Genomic DNA, 22026 nt, shown 5'->3' on the forward strand with positions numbered 1-22026 from the left:
TTTCTTTCTTTCTTTCTTTCTTTCTTTCTTTCTTTCTTTCTTTCTTTCTTTTCTTTTCTTTCTTTTTGATGTATGTGTTTGGTTTTGGTATCAGAGTAGTACTAGCTTTGTAGAATCAGGTTGAAAGTATTCCTTCCTCCTCTATTCTTCTCAATAGTTGGAGTAGGATTGATATTAGTTCTTCTTTAGATGTTTGGTAAAACATCTAAAATTAAGCAGTGAAGCCATTGGTCCTGGGTTTTTCTTTGCTGGGAGACTTATTACATCTTCAGTCTCATTGCTTGTTACTGGTTTGTTCAGGTTTTGGATTTTTTCATCGTTCAATCTTGTTAGGTTGTATGTGTCTGGGAATTTATCCATTTCTTCAAGATTTTCCAACATATTGGCATATAATTGCTCATAGTAGCCTCTAATGATCCTTTGAATTTCTGTAGTATCAGTCATAATGTCTCCTTTTTCATCTCTGATTTTATTTATTTGAATCTTCTCTTTTTTTTCCTTAGTTCAGCTAAAGATTTGTCAATTTTGTTTATTTTTCCAAAAAACCAACTTATCGTTTTGTTAATCTTTTGTATTCTTCATTTCAATTTTATTTATTTCTGCTTTGATCTTTATTATTTATCTTCTACTAATTTTGGGTTTGGGTTCCTCTTGCTTTTCTAGTTCTTTAAGATGCATTGTTAAATTGTTTATTTGAAGTTTTCCTTTTTTTTTATTTAGGTGCTTATACCTATAAACTTCCCTCTTGGTACTGCTTTCACTGTATCCATATATTTTTTCATGTTAAGTTTCATTCACAAATATCTTTATTCTACTGTACTTTTTCTCTTTTCTGGATTTTTAAAAACACCATTTGACAATTGTTTTAGGTGGTGGAAAATTAATTTAGTCAGTGTAGAAAACTTAAGTATCTATGACCTGCTTTCCTGTTAGAGGCTATGCTTAAAAAGGCTTATAACAGTATCAAATTTTCCTTAGCGTTCTTTAATTTTTTCTCAAATAAGTAAATGGAGATATTTTTGCTCAAGTTGTCACCAGTTGACTGATATTGAGATAAAGGTAGTAAATTCAATTTGCTAATTCAAAAATACTGGAGATTCTTTATTCACTGTATGATGTGTCTTACCAATTAACTTTCCCTGGCTTAGGTCTGTGGCTCACCACTTGTTTTTGTAAATAAAGTTTTGTGTTTTTTTTTTTTTTAACATAACTGCACTCATTCATTTACATATGTTCTATGATTGCTTTGACAGTCCAAGAGTAGAGTTGAGTAATTGCAACAGACAGTAGAGCTTTTACATCCTATAAGGCCATATGGCCTCTTATAGAAAAAGCTTGCAAATACATGAGCCACTGCAGATACATGAGTTATTATTGTTATCAGTTATGTGTGTGTGTTGGGGGGCAAAGGGCACTGAGTGTTTTAAGATCCTAATTTCTTTGCATTTCACCTCTCTTCAAGATCCTGTATCCCTGACTATTGAAATAACATTCTACCTAATGGAGTTTTGGTCAGCCGTCATTGTGAAACTCATCTGTAGAATAAATTTTTATTTATTACCTGATCTTAGGTACATTTGATAATGAGGCAATCATTTATATTCATATTTGGTGATGTGCGATACTCTTAGATAAATCCAAGTAGTTTGAGACATTTTTGTATCTTTTCTTATCTCATTTCTAGGTACAAGACATCTGCTTCAGCCATGACTGTCGCTGGGTTGTGGTCAGTACTCTCCGGGGTACTTCCCACGTTTTCCCCATCAACCCTTATGGTGGCCAGCCTTGTGTTCGTACACATATGTCACCACGAGTAGTGAATCGCATGAGCCGTTTCCAGAAAAGTGCTGGACTGGAAGAGATTGAACAAGAACTGACGTCTAAGCAAGGAGGTCGCTGTAGCCCTGTTCCAGGTCTATCAAGCAGCCCTTCTGGGTCACCCTTGCATGGTAATTTTCTGTCTCCACTGTTGTCTTGAATCTTCCTTCCCTTTGTCCTTATTTTTACAGATCTGGGGTAAAACTAAACTTGTTATAGTCTGTTCATGTAAAAAGAAGATCTTAGGCTTATATGAAATTCTTAATTATTAAATCATTTAATAAATTGGAGCCAATATAGTAATGATGATCTTTACCATGCTATTTTAACTCCCTGTTTCAATATATAAGGGATATTTGGTATCATATTTATGGAATATAAAACTTGGAACTATTTTTATAACTTCAGGGAACTGAACGTCCTTTTTACTTATCTCTTTCAGAACATTGTGTTCAATGGGACACTGTAGTTTATTAAGAAGTATTTATTGTTGGAAAGAAATAGTCATGGGTAATGTGTATTTTAGATAGAGCACCATTTGCTTTTTTTTTTTTTGAAATGGTGTCTTGCACTGTAGCCTGGGCTGGAATGCAATGGCGCAATCTCAGCTAACTGCAACCTCTGCCTCCCAGGTTCAAGTGATTCTCCTGCCTCAGCCTCCTGAGTAGCTGGGATTACAGGTGCCTGCCACCACGACTGGCTGATTTTCTGTATTTTTAGTAGAGATGGGGTTTCACTATGTTGGCGAGGCTGGTCTTGAACTCCTGACCTTGTGATCCGCCCACCTCGGCCTCCCAAAGTTCTGGGGTTACAGGCGTGAGCCCGGCTGCATTTTATTTTAAAATGGGATTGGCGGGATTTCTGCTAGTGTGTCACAGGAAAAACAAACAAAAAATAGTGTATCTCAGTAATTTTTCTTAGAGCAAGTAGCTGTGTAACCATCATCCCAATCAATAAATGGAACATTATTGGAATCTCTCTTTTGCATACCTTCTGCATAACATTAAACCACAATTCTCATTTTTATGGTAACCACTTCTTTACTTTTTAAAATAGTTCTACTCCTAAGCAAGTGTCCTTAAACACTGTTGTTCCCATTTTATGTAAATGAAATTATAGAGTATGTATATTTTGATATCTTTGGCTTCTTTAACATATTTGTGAGATTAAGTTTTGTTGTTGCAGGTAGGTTTAGTTCATTTATTTACAGCTCTCATTTATTCCATTGTACTTCTATTTATTTATCCTTTCTACTACTGCTGATGTACATTGCATGGTTTCAGGTTTGGGGATAATATGCATACTAATTTTTGAGTGGAAATTCTTGATCATAACGTAGATGAATCTTAACCTTGATAAATAACACTGGAGTGGTTGTACCATTTCATTCTCACTAGAACGATAGAAAACGTTGGCTTTTCTGGAGCATTGCAGATTTCCCTTGATGGGTGACCATATTAGGTTTTCAAGATTGGGGAATCTTATATAGAGAGATTATGGTTACCACAGAAAGTCATTGTTATTTTATTAATTGACCTGAAATTTACATAACATAATGTTTGCCATGTAAACGTGATGGTACATTCATAATGTTGTGCCACCACAACCTCTGTTTACAAAGCATTTTCCTCACTCCAAGAGGAAACCACATATTCTTTAAGCACTTACTCTTCATTCTTCTTTCCCCTAAACCCCTAGCAAACACCACTCTCTGCTTTGTAGATTGTTAAATTTACTTGTTCTGTGTATTTTATATAAATTTAATTATAGAATATATGACCTTTTGTTTCTGCCTTCTTTCATTTAGTATAATGTTTTTGAAGTTCATCCACATTGTAGTATATATTAACACCTCATTCCTTTTTGTGGGTAAATTATATTCCATTGTAGGAATATAACACAATTGATCCATTCATCCACTGATGTACATTTGGGTTGTTTCTACCTTTTGGTTATTGTGAATAGTGCTGTTATGAATATGTGTGTTCATGTATTTGAGTACTTCTTTGTAATTCTTTTGAGTATGTACCTTTCTTAATTTGTTTCAGCTTCTATACTCTCCACATTACACATTCTTTTGTAGTATCTGATGAATTCCAGATGTGTGTGTGTGTATATACACACACATACATACTGTAGGAACCTTTAAGATAGACTGAAAAAATATAGGTAAATGTTATCCTCGGGACTTTTGTAACTCAAAAAAATGGGACCTCTCTGCTCCTGAGATCATACTTTATGCTTTCGTTCTATTATTTTTAATGGGAATGATTGTTATTCATGTGTATTTAACTTAACTAGTGACCCATGATATTTAAGGTTGAAAGTTTTTAGAATCAGTCCTAGATGCAAAAGGTCATTGGAAACTAAACATTGAGTATACATGGACATAAAGATGGGAATAGTAGACGCTGGGGACTCCTGGAGGAGGAGAGTGGGAGGGGGTGAAGGTTGAAAAAGTACCTGTTGGGTACTATGCTCACTACCTGTGTGACAAGATCATTTGTACACCAAACCTCAGCGACATGCCGTTTTACCCATGTAACAAACTTGCACATGTGCCCCCTAAACATAAAATAAAAATTGAAAGAACAATGCTTATATTTAAAAAAAATACAATTTTTATAAAATAAAATTTAGAAAGCTGTGAGATATTGATATTTTCAGCTATTTGTAAAACGTTTTGTTTCAGACTTAACTAGTTACATGTTTTGGTGTTAGTGTTAAAATTGTGTTCTCTATGTAGATGTGTAGTATAGGTTCTTTGGGGGCTTTTCTTTTTGTGTTAAATGTTTTTCTTAACATAAAATTTTACCAAAATCTTTTGGCAAAGCGATTCACTGTACACATGGGGCAGCTAGGTCAATAAGAGAAACCACAGATGTATTAGTAAATTAAGAAGAATTTGTGATCCCTACATTTATATGTCTTCAGAAAATATTCCCTTGAGCTTCTTTTTTGTTCTTATTCTTGCTTCTTTATTTGGCAAACCACATAAGAGGTTTCTGTGTTAGGCTTCGAGCATAATATGCACAAAAGATTATGGTCATTCCTACCCTCATGGATCTTCTATTCCATGGGAAAAGACAGATATTAAATGACTGCGAACAAATATCTTTCAATATACTTTTGCTGAAGGTTGCAAAGTTCTAATGAAGGATTTTGTCATTTGTAAAAGGACAGTAGTTAAAGAGCAATACTAGATTTCCAAGTCAAAATATACTGTTTTCGCTGAGCTTTACTGCTTTCATGTCTCTCCTCATGTTTTTTGCAGAAATCTCAGAGAGGAGAATCTACACTGTTTGACTATGCTGCTGTACTTAAGATTTCCTTTGGAAAGCAAGGAATTTCAGACAACCTATTCCTCCTGATAGATAACACGTGTTAAAATTTTATTTCCCTCTATTTCTCTGTGTAGTTTTTCTCATTTTTGAAGCATGGACCTTACAGTGATGGTCATTTTTCTTCATGTTTTTTTGTATCTTACATGTCATAACAAAATGGGCATTGTTGTTGGTTAGTTCTAAAAATGATGTATTTACAGTTTGTGTGGGTAAACAGTCTGATGCTGGTCAAAAACAATGTAAACCATTGAACAGGGAGGGATTCATCTTGAAAATGAATCATGTTTTGGCGGTATTACCGTTGTTTGTCTGTGCTCTTTTTAGCCAAGTAAAGGAAACTGTTAAATAACAGTTGATATAGGGGTATTTCCTTTTTACTCTTTGGACCCAATCCAGTTTAGGTTAGGATTATTTTATCTATTTGCCAATTTTTTTTAACTTTCCAGAGGATGTTTATTTATTTGAAATACATTCTTTATAAATATCTCTTCCATTTCCTATCTTGTTGCCCGAACATCCACTTTGTCTAGTTGAGGAGTTCTTGTGATCCATGAACAGGATAGGAAGAAAATTTACATCTTTATATTCACTATCCTTTAACCAAAAGTAAGCATTTCCTTTTTATTATGAACATGGAAAATACATGACAAAAATATTAACCATGCTTGTGAGACTGTTACCAATAGAAAATGCAGAGATACTCATATCACTTTATATATGAAATATATATCTTGAAGTGTCTTGCATTATTGAATATATTTTAAAATATTGTTTTTACTCATCACTACTGAAATTATTATGATTATATAATATTTTAGTATTAATTGATTATATACATTACTATAACACTTTATTTTTAGTATATTGATACTATACTTTAATATAGTTCATTTTCTTTGTAATTATATATCTTTTCCCCATGCCTTTTAAGTATTATTCTGGGAAATATTCCTCAGGCTTCCCCAGATGGTCCAAAGAGTTTGTGGCACAAAAATGGTTAAGAATCCCTGATCATCACTTTTTCCCTCATCTATATCAGTAATCTCTAACAAATTTTTACTATCATAAGCACTTCCTTTGTTAACCATAAATATGATCTGCCAATTTTCTGCTTAAGATCTTTGTGTCTCACCATATTCCTAGAAGGTTAGAAAATGTCCTATCTTATTTCCAGCTTCTTGTCTAACCATACCTAGATTTCTGTACCCTTCCTTGAATATGCCACATGTATTTATTTTTTGATAACTTTCCTATTTGCAGCTTTTCTTTATTTGACACTATTATTACCTCTTTGAATGCCTACTAAGCAAGCTAAAATATTACTGCCTCTCTTAAGCCTTCTTTTGCTTTTTGTAGTCTTTGTCAACCTTGATATTGGTATGTTCTGCATACTTCTATCATATTATAATATGCAGGTTATTCATTGACATGTCTAGGCTTCCTATTAGATTGACCTCCATGAGCACAAAGTCTTTTTGGTGTTTCTATTTGTATCTTGGCAATTGATATAGATTCTAAGGCTTTATTTATTTTTTTGAGATGGGGTCTTGCTCTGTCACCCAGGCTGGAGTGCAGTGGTGCCATCTCAGCTCACTACATTCTCCGCCTCCTGGGTTCAAGCAATTCCCCTGCTCAGCCTCCTGAGTAGCTGGGATTATAGGTGCATGCCACCATGCCCAGCTATTTTTTTTCTTTTCTTTTCTTTTTTCTTTGCTTTGAGACAGAGTCTTGCTCTGTCTCCCAGGCTGGAGTGCAGTGGCACGATCTTGGCTCACTGCAACCTCCACCTCCCAGGTTCAAGCGATTCTTCTGCTTCAGTCTCCTGAGTGGCTGGGATTATAGGCGCCCGCCACCACGCCTGGCTAATTTTTGTGCATTTAGTAGAGACAGGGTATCACTATGTTGGCCAGGCTGGTCTCGGACTCCTGACCTCAAGTGATCTGCCCACTTTGGCCTCCCGAAGTGCTGGGATGAGACATGAGCCACCACGCCCAGCCGAATTTTTGTATTTTTAGTAGAGACTGCATTTTGCCATGTTGACTAGGCTAATCTCAAACTCCTGACCTCAAGTGATCCACCTGCCTTGGCCTCCCAGTGTGCTGGGATTACAAGCGTGAGCCACCGCGCCTGACCAGATTCTAAGGCTTTAAACCAGAGTTTTAAAACATCTTTAGAAGTTGTTCTAAGAAGAACAATTTAGATTTAAATAATTACTTGCTAGAATGAAGAGCTTTTTTTTCATAGTAACAACTTAAAAAAATCAGCATCTCTAAGATGTAGTCATTTGATCAACAGCATTAATTAGTGTTTATTGTGTCCAGGCACTGTTCTGAGTTACAGGAATTTAGCATTGAACAAGAGAGAAACATGTCCGTGTTCCCATGGAGCTACAGAGAAAAGTGAGGGAAGAAGAATAGGGAATGCCTAGGGAGGATTGCAATTTGAAATTAGTATGCTTCCCATAGGCCTTACTGAGATGATAACATCTGAGCAAAGATCTGATGGAAGTAAGAGAGAAATTCATGTAAAACAGCCTGTGTAAAATCCTGAGGTGGGAGTGTGCCTGGAATGTTCAAGGAATGATAAAGAGACCAGTGTGGCTGAAGCACATGGTGTAAGGTGTATAATAGGTGATGAGGTCAGAGAGGTAACGAGGGCAGATCATTGTCAGCCTTTCACACAGCATGAGATGTGGGGCGGGGCGGATCGGGGCTCTGGAGGGCATTGAGAATAAGAGTGACATGATAATACTGTGTTTTGGCAAGACTAGATTGGAGATCTGTGTTGAGAACACACAGTCTGTACGTGGACATGGGTGGACACTTAGTTGAGACCAGTTAGGAGAGTATTGCAAAAATTCTGGCAAGAAAAGATGAGGTTTGGAGTAAGTTGTTTATAGTGAAGATTGTGAGAAGTCATTGGATTATTGATATATTTTTTATGGTATGGCCATCAGAATTTCTGGTACATTTTATGTCAAGTATGAAAGAAGAGATGAGTCAAGATAATGAGTAAGACTTTTAACCTAAATGTCGAGAAGGATAGGGTTGGTGTCAGTTGAAATGGAGAATGCTGTGGATAAAGCAGGTTTTGGGATGGGGACAGGATCAGGAATTTTGGACATGTTAAGTTTAATATGATGTCTCTTTGACCTCCTACTGATGTTAAGTAGGTAGTTGGTTATATGAGTCTGGAGTTCAGTGGAAAGCAGTCATTTATATAGGGATAAATGTTTGCAACACATAGATGATAGCTGAAACAAAAATGAGATGAAATTACCTTGTAGGTAAGTGAGTATAAAAAAGAGATGTCCCAGGACTGAGCCCTGGGGCCCTCCGACATTAAGTAGCCAGTGACATACAAAGGAAAACTATATTTGAGAAATCCTAGAGGCCAAGTGAATTAATTTTTTTAGAAAGAAGGAAATGATTAATGTGTTAAATTCTACTGATAGATCAATGAAGACAAGAACTGAGAAAAAGACAGAAGGCCATTAAAATTAGTAATGTAGAAGTGTGGCTCCCAACCTTTTTGGCACCAAGGACTCGTTTCGTGGAAGACGGTTTTTCCCATGGGCCAGTGCAGGGAGGGGTGGGAGGTTTGGGGATGAAATGGTTGCATCTGAGATCAACAGGCATTAGTTAGATTCTCATAAGGAGTGTGCAACCTAGATCCTTGCATGTGCAGTTCACAATTGGGTTTGTGCTCCGATGAGAATCTAATGCTGCTGCTGATCTGATAGGAGGTGAGCTCAGGTGGTAATGCCCACTTGCTAGCCACTTACCTCCTGCTCTGCAGCCCGGTTCCTTACAGGCCACAGACCGGTACCAGTCCACCGCCTAGGAGTTGGGAACCCCTTGTGTAAAAGACATGTATCTTTGATAAGAACACTTTTGGTGGGATGGTAGGTACCTGGTCCCAGTGGATTTTAGTAAGAATAGGAAAAGACAGTGTTGACAAGTGTTTCAGAGAGCATTGATGTAAGGGGAAGCAGGAAAATGAGGAAAATGTAGAGGGGACAGAGGATGTTGCTTCCTTTTTCATAGGGAAATGGAAGTGACTATTTCTTACCTTTGCCTTTCTCCTCAAAGCTCCGATACCTGCACCCATCCTCACTATGGGTGAGGAGCTTTGAGGAGAAAGGCAAAGGTAAGAAATAGTCCTCTAGGAGAATAGGCATTCCTTTCACCTGTTAGTAAATTTTTTTTTTGAATGAGTAAAGCATATCTTCCATCATTATTTGTGCCCTAAGTAAATTTAATTACATGTCTTTGCTTTCCAGCTTCAATACCGTGTTTCTACACCTGAATTACTTTCTCCCTACTTCTTCAGGTACACATTCAACCCCATCTTTCAAGGCCAGCTTGTGATGTACTTTCTCCCTCTAAAAGTAGTGTTGAATTTCATATATTTACTCCTTCTGTAAACCCTTTATCTGTACTGATTGTTTTCCACTTTCTACCTATTATTATTTTTAAATTTTTAGATTAAGGGTGTACATGTGCAGATTTGTTACATGGGTATATTGCTTGATGCTGAGGTTTGGACTTCTATTGATTCCATCACCCAAATAGTGAACATAGTACCCAATAGGTAGTTTTTCAACCTCCCCACCCTTTTCCTCTCTGTTTTTGAATCCCTAGTGTCTATTGTTCCAATCTTTGTGTCTGTATGCACCCAATGTTTAGCTCTCCCTTATCAGTGAAAACATGACATATTTGGTTTTCTGTTTCTATGTTAATTCACTTAGGATAATGACCTCCAGCAGCACCTATGTTGCTGCAAAGGAGACGATTTTATTCTTTTTTTTTTATGGCTGCATAGTATTCCGTGGTACATATGTAGCACATTTAAAAAATCTAATCCACCATTGATGGGCACTTTGGTTGATTGCATGTCTTTGCTATTGTGAATAGAACTGTGATGAACATATAAGTGCATTTTTTTTTTTTTTTTAAGAATGATTTATTTTCTTTTGGGTGTATACCCAGTAGTGGGATTTCTGGCTCAAATGGTAATTCTATTTTTAGTTCTTTGTGGAATCTCCAAATTGCTTTCCACAGGGACTGAACTAGTTTACATTCCCACCAACAGTATGTAAGTGTTCTATTTTCTCTGCAGCCTCACCAACATCTGTTGTTTTGACTTTTTACTAATAGCCATTCTGACTGGTGTGAGATGGTACCTCATTGTGGCATCTCTCTGATGATTAATGATAAGCATTTTTATATGTTTCTTGGCCATTGTATGTCTTCTTTTGAGAAGTGTCTGTTCGTGTCTAAATGCCCCTTTCAATGGGGTCATTTGTTTTTTGCTTGTTGATTTAAGTTTCTTATAGATTCTGGATATTAGTCCTTTGTTCACATACATAGTTTGTAGTATTTTTTCCCATTCTGTAGGTTGTCTGTTTACTCTGTTGATAGTCAGAAGCTCTTTAGTTTAATTAGGTCCCAATTGTCAATTTTTTTGTTGCATTTGCTTTTGAGGGCTTAGTCATAAATTCTTTCCCCAAGCCAGTGTCCAGAAGAGTTTTTCCTGGGTTTTCTTCTAGAATTTTTATAGTTTCAGGTCTTACATTTAGGTCTCTAATCCATCTTGCATTAATTTTTGTATGTAGTGAGAGGTAGGAGCCCAGCTTAATTCTTCTGTATGTATGTAGTTAGCCGGTTTCTCCACATAATTTATTGAATAGTTATATCTTTTCCCCGTTGTTTATTTTTGTCAACTTTGTTGAAGATTATCAGGTGATTTTAGGAGTGCAGCTTTATTTCAGAGTTCTGTGTTCTTTTTCATTGGTCTATGTGTCTTATTTTTGCACCAGTACTGTCCTGTTTTCGTTACCATAGCCTTGTAGTACAGTTTGAAATGTGATGTCTCAGGTCAGGCGCAATGGCTCACACCTGTAATCCCAGCACTTTGGGAGGCCAAGACGGAGGGATCATGAGGTCAGAAGTTCGAGACCATCCTGGCCAACATGGTGAAACCCCGTCTCTACTAAAGATACAAAAAAAATTAGCTGGGCATGGTGGCGTGCACCTGTAATCTCAGCTACTTGGGAGGCTAAGGCAGGAGAATCACTTGAACCCAGAGCTGAAGGTTGCAGTGAGCCGAGATCACACTATTGTACTCTAGCCTGGGTGACAGGGCAAGACTCTGTCTCAGAAAAAAGAAAAAAAAAAGAAATGCGATGTCTCAGGCTTTGTTCTTTTGGCTTAGGATTGCTTTGGCTATTTGGGCTCTTTTTTGGTTCCACATGAGTTTTAGAATAGTTTTTTCTAATTCTGTGACATTCTGTAATTTGATAGGAATAGTATTGAATATTTAGATTACTTTGGGTGATAATGAACATTTTAACACTATTGATTCTTCCAATCCATGGGCATGGAATACTTTTCCATTTGTTTGTGTCATGTGTGATTTCTTTCAGCAGTGTTTTGTAGTTGTCCTTGTAGAGGTCTTTCACCTTCTTGCTTAGATGTATTTCTAGGTATTTTATGGGATTTTTTTGTGGCCTTTCTTAAAGGGATTGCATTCTTTATTTGGTTTTCAGCTTGAATATTATTGTTGTATAGAAATGCTTCTGATTTTTGTATGCTGAAACTTTACTGAAGTAATTTATCAGGTTAAGGAGTCTTTGGCAGAATCTTTAGAGTTTTCTAGGTATAGAATCATATTGTTGGTGAAGAGAGATAATTTGATTTCCTCTTTTCCCATTTTGTTGCCTTCTGTTTCTTTCTCTTACCTAATCACTTTAGCTATGACTTCCAGTACTGTGTTGAATAGGAGTGGTGAGAGTAGACATCTTTGTCTTGTTCCAGTTCTTAAGGAGGAATACTTCCAGCTTCTGCCCATTCAGTATGATGTTGGCTATGGGTTTGTTATAGATGGCTGTTACTATTTTGAGTCTACTTTTATTTTTGATGCTGTTGATGACTAAGTTAAAACTTCCTTGGTCAGGAAATTAGAGGACCTGGAATCAGACTCCCTGGTGGTAGAATCTATGTTCCATGGTTTCCTAACTCTGTAACCATAGACAAATTATTGATTCTATCTGCACCTTACTTTTCTTTCTGTAAAATTGGAATAATAATATTACCAATCTTATAGAGTAACTATGAGAATCAGAGCCCTTTAAATAGTGTTTGGCACATATCAAATATTCAGTGGAGGATTACTATAGTTGCTATCATTAGTATCATTATTGATACTGCTATTAATGTGAGAGTCTATAGCACTGATTCATTTTTCATATTTTTGGTACAGTACCTGTTATCCAGAAAACAGAATAAATAAGTAATTCACTAAATAATGAGTAAATTAAATATAATAATTTTGGACTTATTCTTTAAAGGCTTTTAGAACAATATGGGGCTCAATATTGATAAGTTGAGTTGCTACATTGCTACACCAATATAAAACCAAAAGTGATGGCAGTATTATCATTTTAATTGGTTTTTGCTCATTTTAATTGTATACATCAGGATATATGGTTTTATAAATTAATACACCTATTCTTGAGCCTTTGCCATTTCTTTATTTTGCAAATTAGTTTTCCATTTTAGGTTCAGAAATATAGAGCTCACTGTGTCATGGGACTTTTAAGGAATTTGTTTTCTTCCTGCAATTTCCATTGAGTTAACAAACAGATCTTGGATTCACTTCTGCAGTTCTCTAGAGTTCCTGGAAGTGTCTCCTTTCCTATTAACTTGTTCATCCTCAGAGGGGTAGTCATCTTTGAGTCATAGATTTTGGCATCTGAATTCTAGATTCTGCTTTTTCTAAATGGAAGTGGTTGATGAGACTCGGAGACCTTTGTACAAAGCCTCTCATTTCTTGGACTTGGAGCCTCCATATTTCAGTAAAGTGCTTTTATAAAACTGGAAGTATCACTTTTCTTTTTAGCATCTGTATGAGGCATTCCTTTTACCACTCAGAGACTCTGTTTATAGCTTTCATTTGATGGTTTATTGTAATTTTAACTTTTGTTGATCAGTAGTTTTCTTGATACAGACCACATCACAATTGTAAATACAAAGCAACCGCACATGTCAGCCTTATATAGTTTCACCTACTTAAGAGAATCAATGATAATGTGATGTTTCTTGACTTTTCTTTCCACATCACTGTTTACTTGTGGATTGAAGTTTCCACGTGCATGTTTTAATTTTTGCCAAGAAAAATCAATCAAGTGCACTGTAGCTCTGCTTTAAATTTTATGCCTCATATGACATAGAGTATATAAATAGTATAAACATGTTAAATGGAGAAAAATCTTGTGGTGGTATATCTTAGTTTAGTACCTGGGTTTTTACTGATTACGTGTACTTTATTGTTTTAACTCAAATGCAGTTTTGTTTTTCATTTGTTGTTTTCAAATTTAAAGTAATCCTGGTGAATTTGTTTTCTCAAGTTCTTTTATCATCTTTTTTAAAAAAATGTTGCCATAACACTATGCTAGTTTTGACATTTACTGTTTTCTCAAGACAGAGCAGATGAGTTTGTTAGGGAAAGTGGATAGAAAAGAGTGACCTTGTAATACCTTCCTGAAAACAAGATGCTTTCATTTCAGAATCATTAATGGGAGAAGCTATGAAATGAAGATTGTACAGTTGTTGTTTTTAAATAGGGTTTTAAAGAGAAGTTTTAGGTTCTCAGTAAAATTGAGAGAAAGGTATAGATAGCTTAGTTTTTGAGGGAAATAAAATTGCCAGTGGGATATCTTTTAAAGGAAACCCGATATTATATTGCCTCTAAATTATACTTTAAAATTTAGTGCTATGAAAATTAATTTAAAAATAGTTTAAAACCAAATAAACTCTATTTAGACATTTTATCTTTTTGTGTATTTCATTTTGGATATAACACATTTCTTTTCTCTGTAAGTTTGCCTTTAAATAAATGCCAGATAATGTAGTTATCCCTTGAAATTAATCCAGAATTTCTTCTTTGCTTTTTACTGCTTGTGGAAATATTTTTACTTTTCTATGTATTTTTTACATGGGCAAATCATAACTCCAGATTTCAAAATAGTTTTATTTTTAAATGGTTAATGAGACATGCCTCTAGAGGGCAATATTTTCTCAACTTTTCTAATTGTGATCAAGGCAACCCTGGCACGAACCCTAAGGTACTAGGGATGTTCATGTCTTATCAGATCTTAAATAGTCTCTCTTCCTTTTTATTATGTTTTCTGTGATTTATTCTTCAACGTCTTCTTAGAAAATTCGACTTTGGAAATATATTACTATCAATTAATGTCTTTTCTGAGTACTACATGCAGATACCCAGTTCCTCTGAGTGAATACCATTGATTGAATAGAGGCAAATTTTTTAGTTATATCATTTGAGTATGTGGGGTCATTATGCTAAATTTTTTAATTCTCTATGTGTTGCTATTCAGGGACTTGTTATCTGTATACTTTATAATATCAGAGTGATTAAACTTCATTTTTGAGGCATTGAGGCATTATAAGGCCTAATAGTTATCTACTCTTTTCTATTAACATTGATTGGACACTTACTGTTGTTGTTTACTCTTTAAATATAATTTTTGTTTTTTATCAAAGAAATACATGCATTTATTATAAAAGTCAAAAATATAATTTTATAATGAAAGAAGGCACTTTTTGTCCTATCCTCCCCACTCTCGCGTGTCATTCCCCAGAGGCCTCTTCTTTCAACTCTTCAGTTTTTTTCTCAGTTGGTTTTTTTTGGCCCTTTCCTGGAAATCCTATTACTTGAATAATGTATCTCCTACATTGAGCCCCTAACTGTCTTGTCTATTTTCTATGTTTTTTTTTTTTTAACTTTATGAGAATTTCCCCAACGTATCTTCCAGCTTCTTGTTGCATTTTTATTTCTGCAATCTTTTTAATATGATTTTCTTTGAACATTTCTTTTATTATCATAGGCTCTTTAAGAGATAGTTATAAATTTTGAAGCTTTTTTTGTGCTCCTTTTATTATCTCCATTTCCTCTGAGTTCCTTTTTCAATTTTTTTTGTTTTCTTTATCTTTAATGTCGAAGCAGTAATTTTCTTTCTTTTCCTACTTTCTTTTTTCCTTTCCTTTCCTTCCTTTTTCTTCTTTCCTTTCCTTTCCTTTCTTTTCCTTCCTTTTTCTTCTTTCCTTTCTTTTCTTTCTTGTCTTCTTTTCTGTCTGTTTTTAAATAGAGACAAGGTTTTGCCATTTTGCACAGTCTGGTCTTGATCTCCTGGGCTCAAGCAATGTGCCTGCCTCAGCCTCCCAAAGTGCTGGGCATTACAGGTGTGAGCCACCAAGCCCATCTGCAGTAGTGGTTTTCAACCCTTAACTGTCCATTATACTTCAGCTGGATAGATTTGAGAAATACTGAGGCCTAGACTCCATCAGACTGATTGAACCAAAACACTGACCTCAGTGATGGGGAATCCTTGATGGATCATTAACTGATTATTTTTATTTTTAAATTTTATTTTTTAATAATTCATTTTTAATTAATTATTTAATTTTTATTCAGCTAATCAACAAATCAATACAGGAACTGATTGGAAGCTTTTTGAATGTGGGAAGGGCGTACCACCTTACAGGTATCAGTGGTCTATCAGATAGGAATGCCATTTTATTATCATACCTCAAATAGTCACTATCCATAGGTCTTTTCACGTACACTGGTCAGTTCTCCCCCAGAGAAATTCTTCTATCCCCTGTTCAGGGTGGGGTTCGGGTAATGACGAGTTTCTGGCAATAAACTTAGAAGTTAGCTTTCAAGAAGTTGAAGGAGTTAACATTATTTTTATCTAGTGATTAGAATAACAAAAAGAGGATTTGGAGAACCTGTTTGCATTTGATTATTGTCTTACTTCCCTAGTTAGGAGGACAGTTAAGTCAGAAATTCTGGTCTGTTTCCACTGAAATAAAAATATTTCTATGGAAATCTGGAGATGGAATTTTTAGTTGCTGAAGTGAATAAATGTAAAAACTACTTATTCAGATAAAGAAGTGCAAATGGGTAGAACAACAAATTTTGGGAAAAGAAGTGAATGTTCATTTCCTTAGGTACTCATCAAAAGGAAGACCTGAAATGTGTGTGTGTGTGTGTGTGTGTGTGTGTGTGTTTTTAATTTGGAGAAAAATTGGAGAGGGAGAAGAGAATGAGTAGGCTTCTTAGGATTTGTAATAGCCAGAGTTTGAATGAATGACCCATACGAACAGATTTAGAAATTATCAGACTTGAGAGTAACAGACATGAATAGTCCTGAGGTTGAAATCTGAGCAGGAACTAGAAATCTGCTAGTTGATAGTTGTAAACTACAAAAGGACAACAAGACTGGGATCAGGGCTATACCAGGATTATGCATAGAAATAGAAATTGTGATGGTTCTTACCATGATAAGGTAAATGACATTTTGAATTTGGAGGAGGATGAGAAAAGGAAAAGGATTTAAGGTTCATTGAAAGAGTTATTAACATTGGATGATGTGTTTTTGCAGGTGAGAATATTGAAGCTAGAATGAGGCACAAGAGGGAAATTACTATTTCAGAATGGACCAAGGTGGAATTAACGTGGGCACTGTTGTTGTTGGCTTCAGAAGAAATAGAGCATTCCATTTTCTGTATTAAGAGCCATCTCTAGTAAAGAATGCTTAATTAATGTTCAATAGTGTTTCACTCTGGTCTAGTTTTGGAGCAGATTGAAATGTGTCTATATTTGATAAAACCATAGATGAGGGAAAAAATAGCATGACAGTACTGATAAATGAATATAGTTTTCCGGCAGTGCTCCAGCTGATTAAGAAAGTGTTTCGGCTTCACAGGGAATTACAGGGAAAGAAGAGTCATTATTTCTCAACTGAGCATCGTGGTGGTATCACTCCTCTTTGTGATTCTTACTGTCAAGGATCTTTTGTAAAAGTAGGTTTTATGTACATAGGTAAAGTCATAGGCATACTTTTGGAAAAGTAAATTTAGAAGAGAAGGGCTTGAACTAGTAGTATTCGTGTGGTGTGCTTAGTTTGATTTTTTTTCTTTCTTTTTCTTTTTTTTTGGTAAACTGTTCCACAAGTTGTTGATAATTTAGGCAGCTAAATGGAGTATTGGTTTCCTGTTTTCATCTTGAGTAAAATATGTAAGCATATTTTGTTAGATATTTAAATGTTTTAAAACTGGAAATAAAGTATATGTGAATAGAAAAGGTTTTATCTGCCCTGTTGTCAAAACTGCTGATTTGGCCCTTTCGTACTGTACTCCCATCTTTGTATGGTTGTTATAATCTGTTGCTCTTTCCCATCTGAAGGAAATGCATCTTTGACACTTCTCATGACCTGAGTCATGATGCTGAAATAGAGCCAGAAAATATCCTTAACAGTCATGGGTAAAAAGAAGGAAGGCGTCTGTAGGATGGGGCGGGAGAATAGGGGACTGTGGAGAGAAGAGAGTCTTTGCTCTTTCAGTTTACATCGTTTTAATTGTTAGGAAAGTTACTTACATTTTGTGGCTATACTTTTTATTCAAGAGGAAATACTTTGATTTTATATTAAATTGTTCCTTAAGTGTACATTCTTTAATGTATAGGTATACAAAGTATATAAAGATAAGTTCTGCAAATGTAAAATTAAATAGTTTTGAGTTCTCCAGATCTAAGAAAATACACTTTAAATCTTGCAACTAATTCTATATTTCATCTTATTACAAAGTGTTTATCTCAGAACCAACTTCTGATACTTCTACATCTTGTATGTTTAGCAGTTTAAGTAATAAAGTCACATTTGTTGAAACAAGAAGATAGGATTCCATATTTTTTTCATCTGCAGTAAAGAATATCTATTTACTCTGTTGATACTGAAAATTCATTGTGAGATAAAGATGGGAGAGTTGAGTATAGAGTATTTTCAAGAAACAATTTAATGAGGTCTTATACTTTGGGGAGCACATTTCACCTCAGACTTGTTCTAAGGGATGTTAGATTGTGGAGTTTTAATTCTGGGGATTTTTCATTAGGCTAAAACTCTTCAGTTTTGAGAACTTAGTTTCAGTACTATATTCGAACTTGATTTAGAGGAGTGGGAAATTTTGAGGGTGCTTTAATATGATACATTTAGAAATAGGTTGAGGCTTAAGGTCAAAGATCTGTTTTTTTAAATTTTTATTTATACATATGAAGAATTTACTTTCCTCCCTCTCATGTTAAATATAGTCTTTTTACTGTTTTGTTTGATTTTTCATTGTTGAAAGAGTGTCAAATTACAATCCTAATACTTAAAATGAATTAAAAATTGCTAACCCTTCTTAAATATTAAGAGCACCAACTCTTAATAAATTTTCTTCATTCTAAAATCTTGGAGTGCTCTAAGAATAATAAGTAATGAACTTACCACTTTGAGGGAGGATATTTTGTTCATTTAACTTACAAGTTTGGGTTGACTCTGTGATTGAGACTTAATTGCATGAAACTTTTCAGACAGATTTTTTATATTTCAGTAGATTTCCTCACAGCTAGTTCTATTATTTTTCCTTCTGTGTTCTTGCATTTTATAAACATTGTTTCTAACTGTTGATTTCATCTCCTTTTCTAGGGTAATTTTTTGCCTCCTAAGTTTTCCATATTCCTTGTTCTAGGCTCACCTTGTTACCTTTTGGAGTAGTGTCGACTATACTTGCTCTACTTAGAAGTTTAGCAACAGTAATTATTTCTTTATGACTTTTAATTTTTAGGCATCAAATTTCTAAATTTATTGGGTTTAGTTTAGCTTTAAGAGAAGAAAAATACTTAAATTTGTATGTTATAGTAACCAGCACATTCAGATAATAAACAACAGGTGATAATGGATTCACAATAGAAAAGGAAAACTACCTAGCAAATTATTTATTGGAGTATTCATACATAAATATATACAGTTTCAGTTCTCCTGAAAGTACACTTTTAATTCTAGTGACATTTAATAAGCCCTAGGCAAAGCTCCATGCAGGCTACTTTGTATGTAGTGGGGAGAAGTGATGACAATATCATTAATAATCTCAATCCCCATCCTGTTAAAAAAGAAAAAAAGATTGGATTCTTGTTTCCAAGTCCATTTTGTGGGAGATTTCTCTCATCTTCCTACCTTCCCACCCTTTCTCAAAGTACCTACAGTAATGTCTATGGTGACATGAACTTTTTACTCAAAGAAAGCAACAAGTGTTTTTGCTTGAAATGCATCAAAAATTGCAGTGTTTTTACTTCACCATCGATTGCCTCCAAAAAAAAAGTTATAGGCAAAATAAATCAGTGCCCAGACAGGATTGTCTTTCAGCATTTTCTGTCTTTAATTGTCACCTAAACTGTTGTGTTTATGTTCACACACACACACACACACACACACACAAAATTCATTTTCTTTTAGTTGTGCGTTCTACTCTCCTTGGCTCCTGTGAACAAGCATTGCTTCCGCCCAGTTTGGTATGTGGGTCAGAAGGCACTGTTTCTCACCAGGGTGCTGCTGTTTCCTTTTCCGACTTGAGTAGATTACAGATTATACTGGAACATGCCTGAGAAAAGGTCATAAAGGAGGGTGAAAGTCCTGGAACTGCAGCTGGGAAGCTTGACATTCTCATCTAGGAGAGGGGAGAAGAGAGAGATGGAGAGAGAGACACACACTCCCATCCCAACCAAAATTAACCTACCTGCAGGAAATTCTCGTTTACACAGGGTATTTTTTTATTAAATAATTGAGAGTTTGGTTGAAAAAGCTTTAATGTTAGATTGGATGGCAAGCAAGAACTAAGCAGTGTTTTTAACTTTTCAGAGCCCAGATTTCCAGTGACTATTTCAAAACAAGCTACCATTGTATTCTTTGACAGAGTCAAGAAGTCAGAGCTTTTCAACTACAGAATTAACTTAGTTAAACTCCTTGGTATATTTTAGATTTTTATCCCTGTCAATTCCACAGCAGGATATTAAAAACAGACCAAAAGCTTTGCTCTTCTGTAGAAGACAAAAGTTTACCAAAAAAAAAAAAAAAATGCCCAGTAGAACTCATCTTCTAGTTTTTATTTTTGAAACATATGATATAGGGAATAGAACATCTACATGATGTCTTAGAATAGGTAAAGTGTTGCAAAGAGGGCAAAAATAAAGGAGATATTTGGGACTAGGGTTGTTTCGTAGAATTGTCTTCTGAGGAGTGCCAGAGAGTCACATTGACCTTGGCCTTCAGTGTGGCTCAGTAATCCGATTTCAAAATGTGAGAGTTCAAAATAGGAGACCAAAGACACTAGGTGAGGAGCTTATATCCTAGAACCATAGTGGGTCTTGTAGATAAGTGTATGGAGAGGTGATGAGAACAGAATTTAATATAGTCGTAGGAGTCTAGAGTACTGAGTTGTAGGAAGATGTCTATTGTAAACTTTCAGAAAAGTGGAGTGCCTAAAGTGAATAAGGTCTGTGTCTGTGATAAGAATAAGTGAAATGATATGTGGATCTCCTAATAACACTGCTCTTTCATAGGGCACCATTGCTTAGTGTCCTTTAGCTCTTTTTGCAAATGAAGTTTTGCCATTTCTATACTTGTTTACCTCATATCTCTAATGACAACAAAAGCACAGTGCTCTTTTTATCCTCCAAATGTTTCACTTGACCCACTTTATTCCATTGTAGGTCTTAGTTTCTTGTACCTTCTATTCCTGAAGAATCTTTCTTTGTCCTCCATTAACAATAACTTTTAGAAACCTGTAACAAAAATTTCTCTATCTCCCTGGCATGACACTCCTTTAAGGTACTTTCTGATCTACAACTATTATCATTTGATTCCTTAATGATTTTTTAACCGATTTTATGTCCTTTTGTTCACAGTATGGTAAGATATGGAAATTTTTTAAAGGTAGAAAGGATGCATATACATTCATTCTTTATTTCCCCTCTTCTTGTTTGCATTTCAGAAGAAAGACAACTATACATATGTACACACAGATACACTGATAGTAACTTTAATATTTAACATAATCTGAAATGTTCAACAATTTCAGTTTTTCTAGCTTTAGAGAGTTCTTGGAGTTGGCAGTTTGCCACATTCACATGTTCTCACATCACTGCATTCAGAAGCTAAGAATACCAACCTGGCAGCTTCTGCACAGAGGGTAAAGATAAAACAGAAAGGAGCCTAACTTTGCAGCTACATTACCTGGGAGTTGCTGCTGATGTCTTTTCCACAAATGTCCAAGTTTGTCAAAGCCCAGTAAATCTTAGAAAGTTTATTTTCCTTGTAGCATCTGTGTTTTATAATGGGTCTTTTAATTTGTTTTTACTTTGTCTGCAGGGATTTCTTTTGTCCGGAGTTTTCAGACTCTGTCTTTTTTTTTTTTCCTGTGGAAGTGAGTCTGTTAATGATGACTGGTTTGGGAATATGCCTCTCTGCAAAGCTGACCTGACAAGCTGTTCCTCCAGCGTGGCAACAAAGCCCATTGTTATTTTCTCTGTTCACTTTTATCCTCAACTTAATCCATTTTTCCTCTGTGTTTTTATAGTGTAAAATGTCTGGGAAAACATAATATAGGACAAAGCATAAGTAAGGTGGCATTTTGAAGTTAGCAAAACTTTTAGTAAACAGATCACACCACGTCATTCTCATATATGCAGACAGTGGAACTATGTGTTAGTATGGAGATGGAGAGTTTGTGTTCCCCAAAGTACAACGTGCCTATAGATATCCTTTATCCAAAAGATAACAGAAAAAAAAAGAGCACAAGAAGTTGTTTTCATAATTCCTTTTTTTTTTTTAATTGCAAACTTTTAGAAGATAAACACAGAAAGTCAGTGGTTGAATCCCAAAGTGAATGGTTCTGGTTTAATGGCTTTGTATTATAACATTAAAAACAATAATAGCAGTAAACAAAAAACTGAAAACAGAACA

General features: G+C 35.2%; 1 protein-coding gene across 6 annotated transcripts in view; it reads left to right on the forward strand.

Annotated features, from left to right (window-relative positions):
• BCAS3 (BCAS3, microtubule associated cell migration factor) overlaps nucleotides 1–22026 on the forward strand; it is a 707187-nt gene that overhangs the window by 294033 nt on the left and 391128 nt on the right. For all 6 annotated transcript variants that reach the window (XM_025361460.1, XM_025361463.1, XM_025361464.1 and 3 more), the window contains exon 15: nucleotides 1685–1949. In XM_025361460.1, the coding sequence (XP_025217245.1) occupies nucleotides 1685–1949 (265 nt within the window). The remainder of the gene's footprint in view (nucleotides 1–1684; nucleotides 1950–22026) is intronic.

This window comes from Theropithecus gelada, chromosome 16, assembly GCF_003255815.1.
Source record: "Theropithecus gelada isolate Dixy chromosome 16, Tgel_1.0, whole genome shotgun sequence".
In the NCBI taxonomy this organism is placed as follows: domain Eukaryota; kingdom Metazoa; phylum Chordata; class Mammalia; order Primates; family Cercopithecidae; genus Theropithecus; species Theropithecus gelada.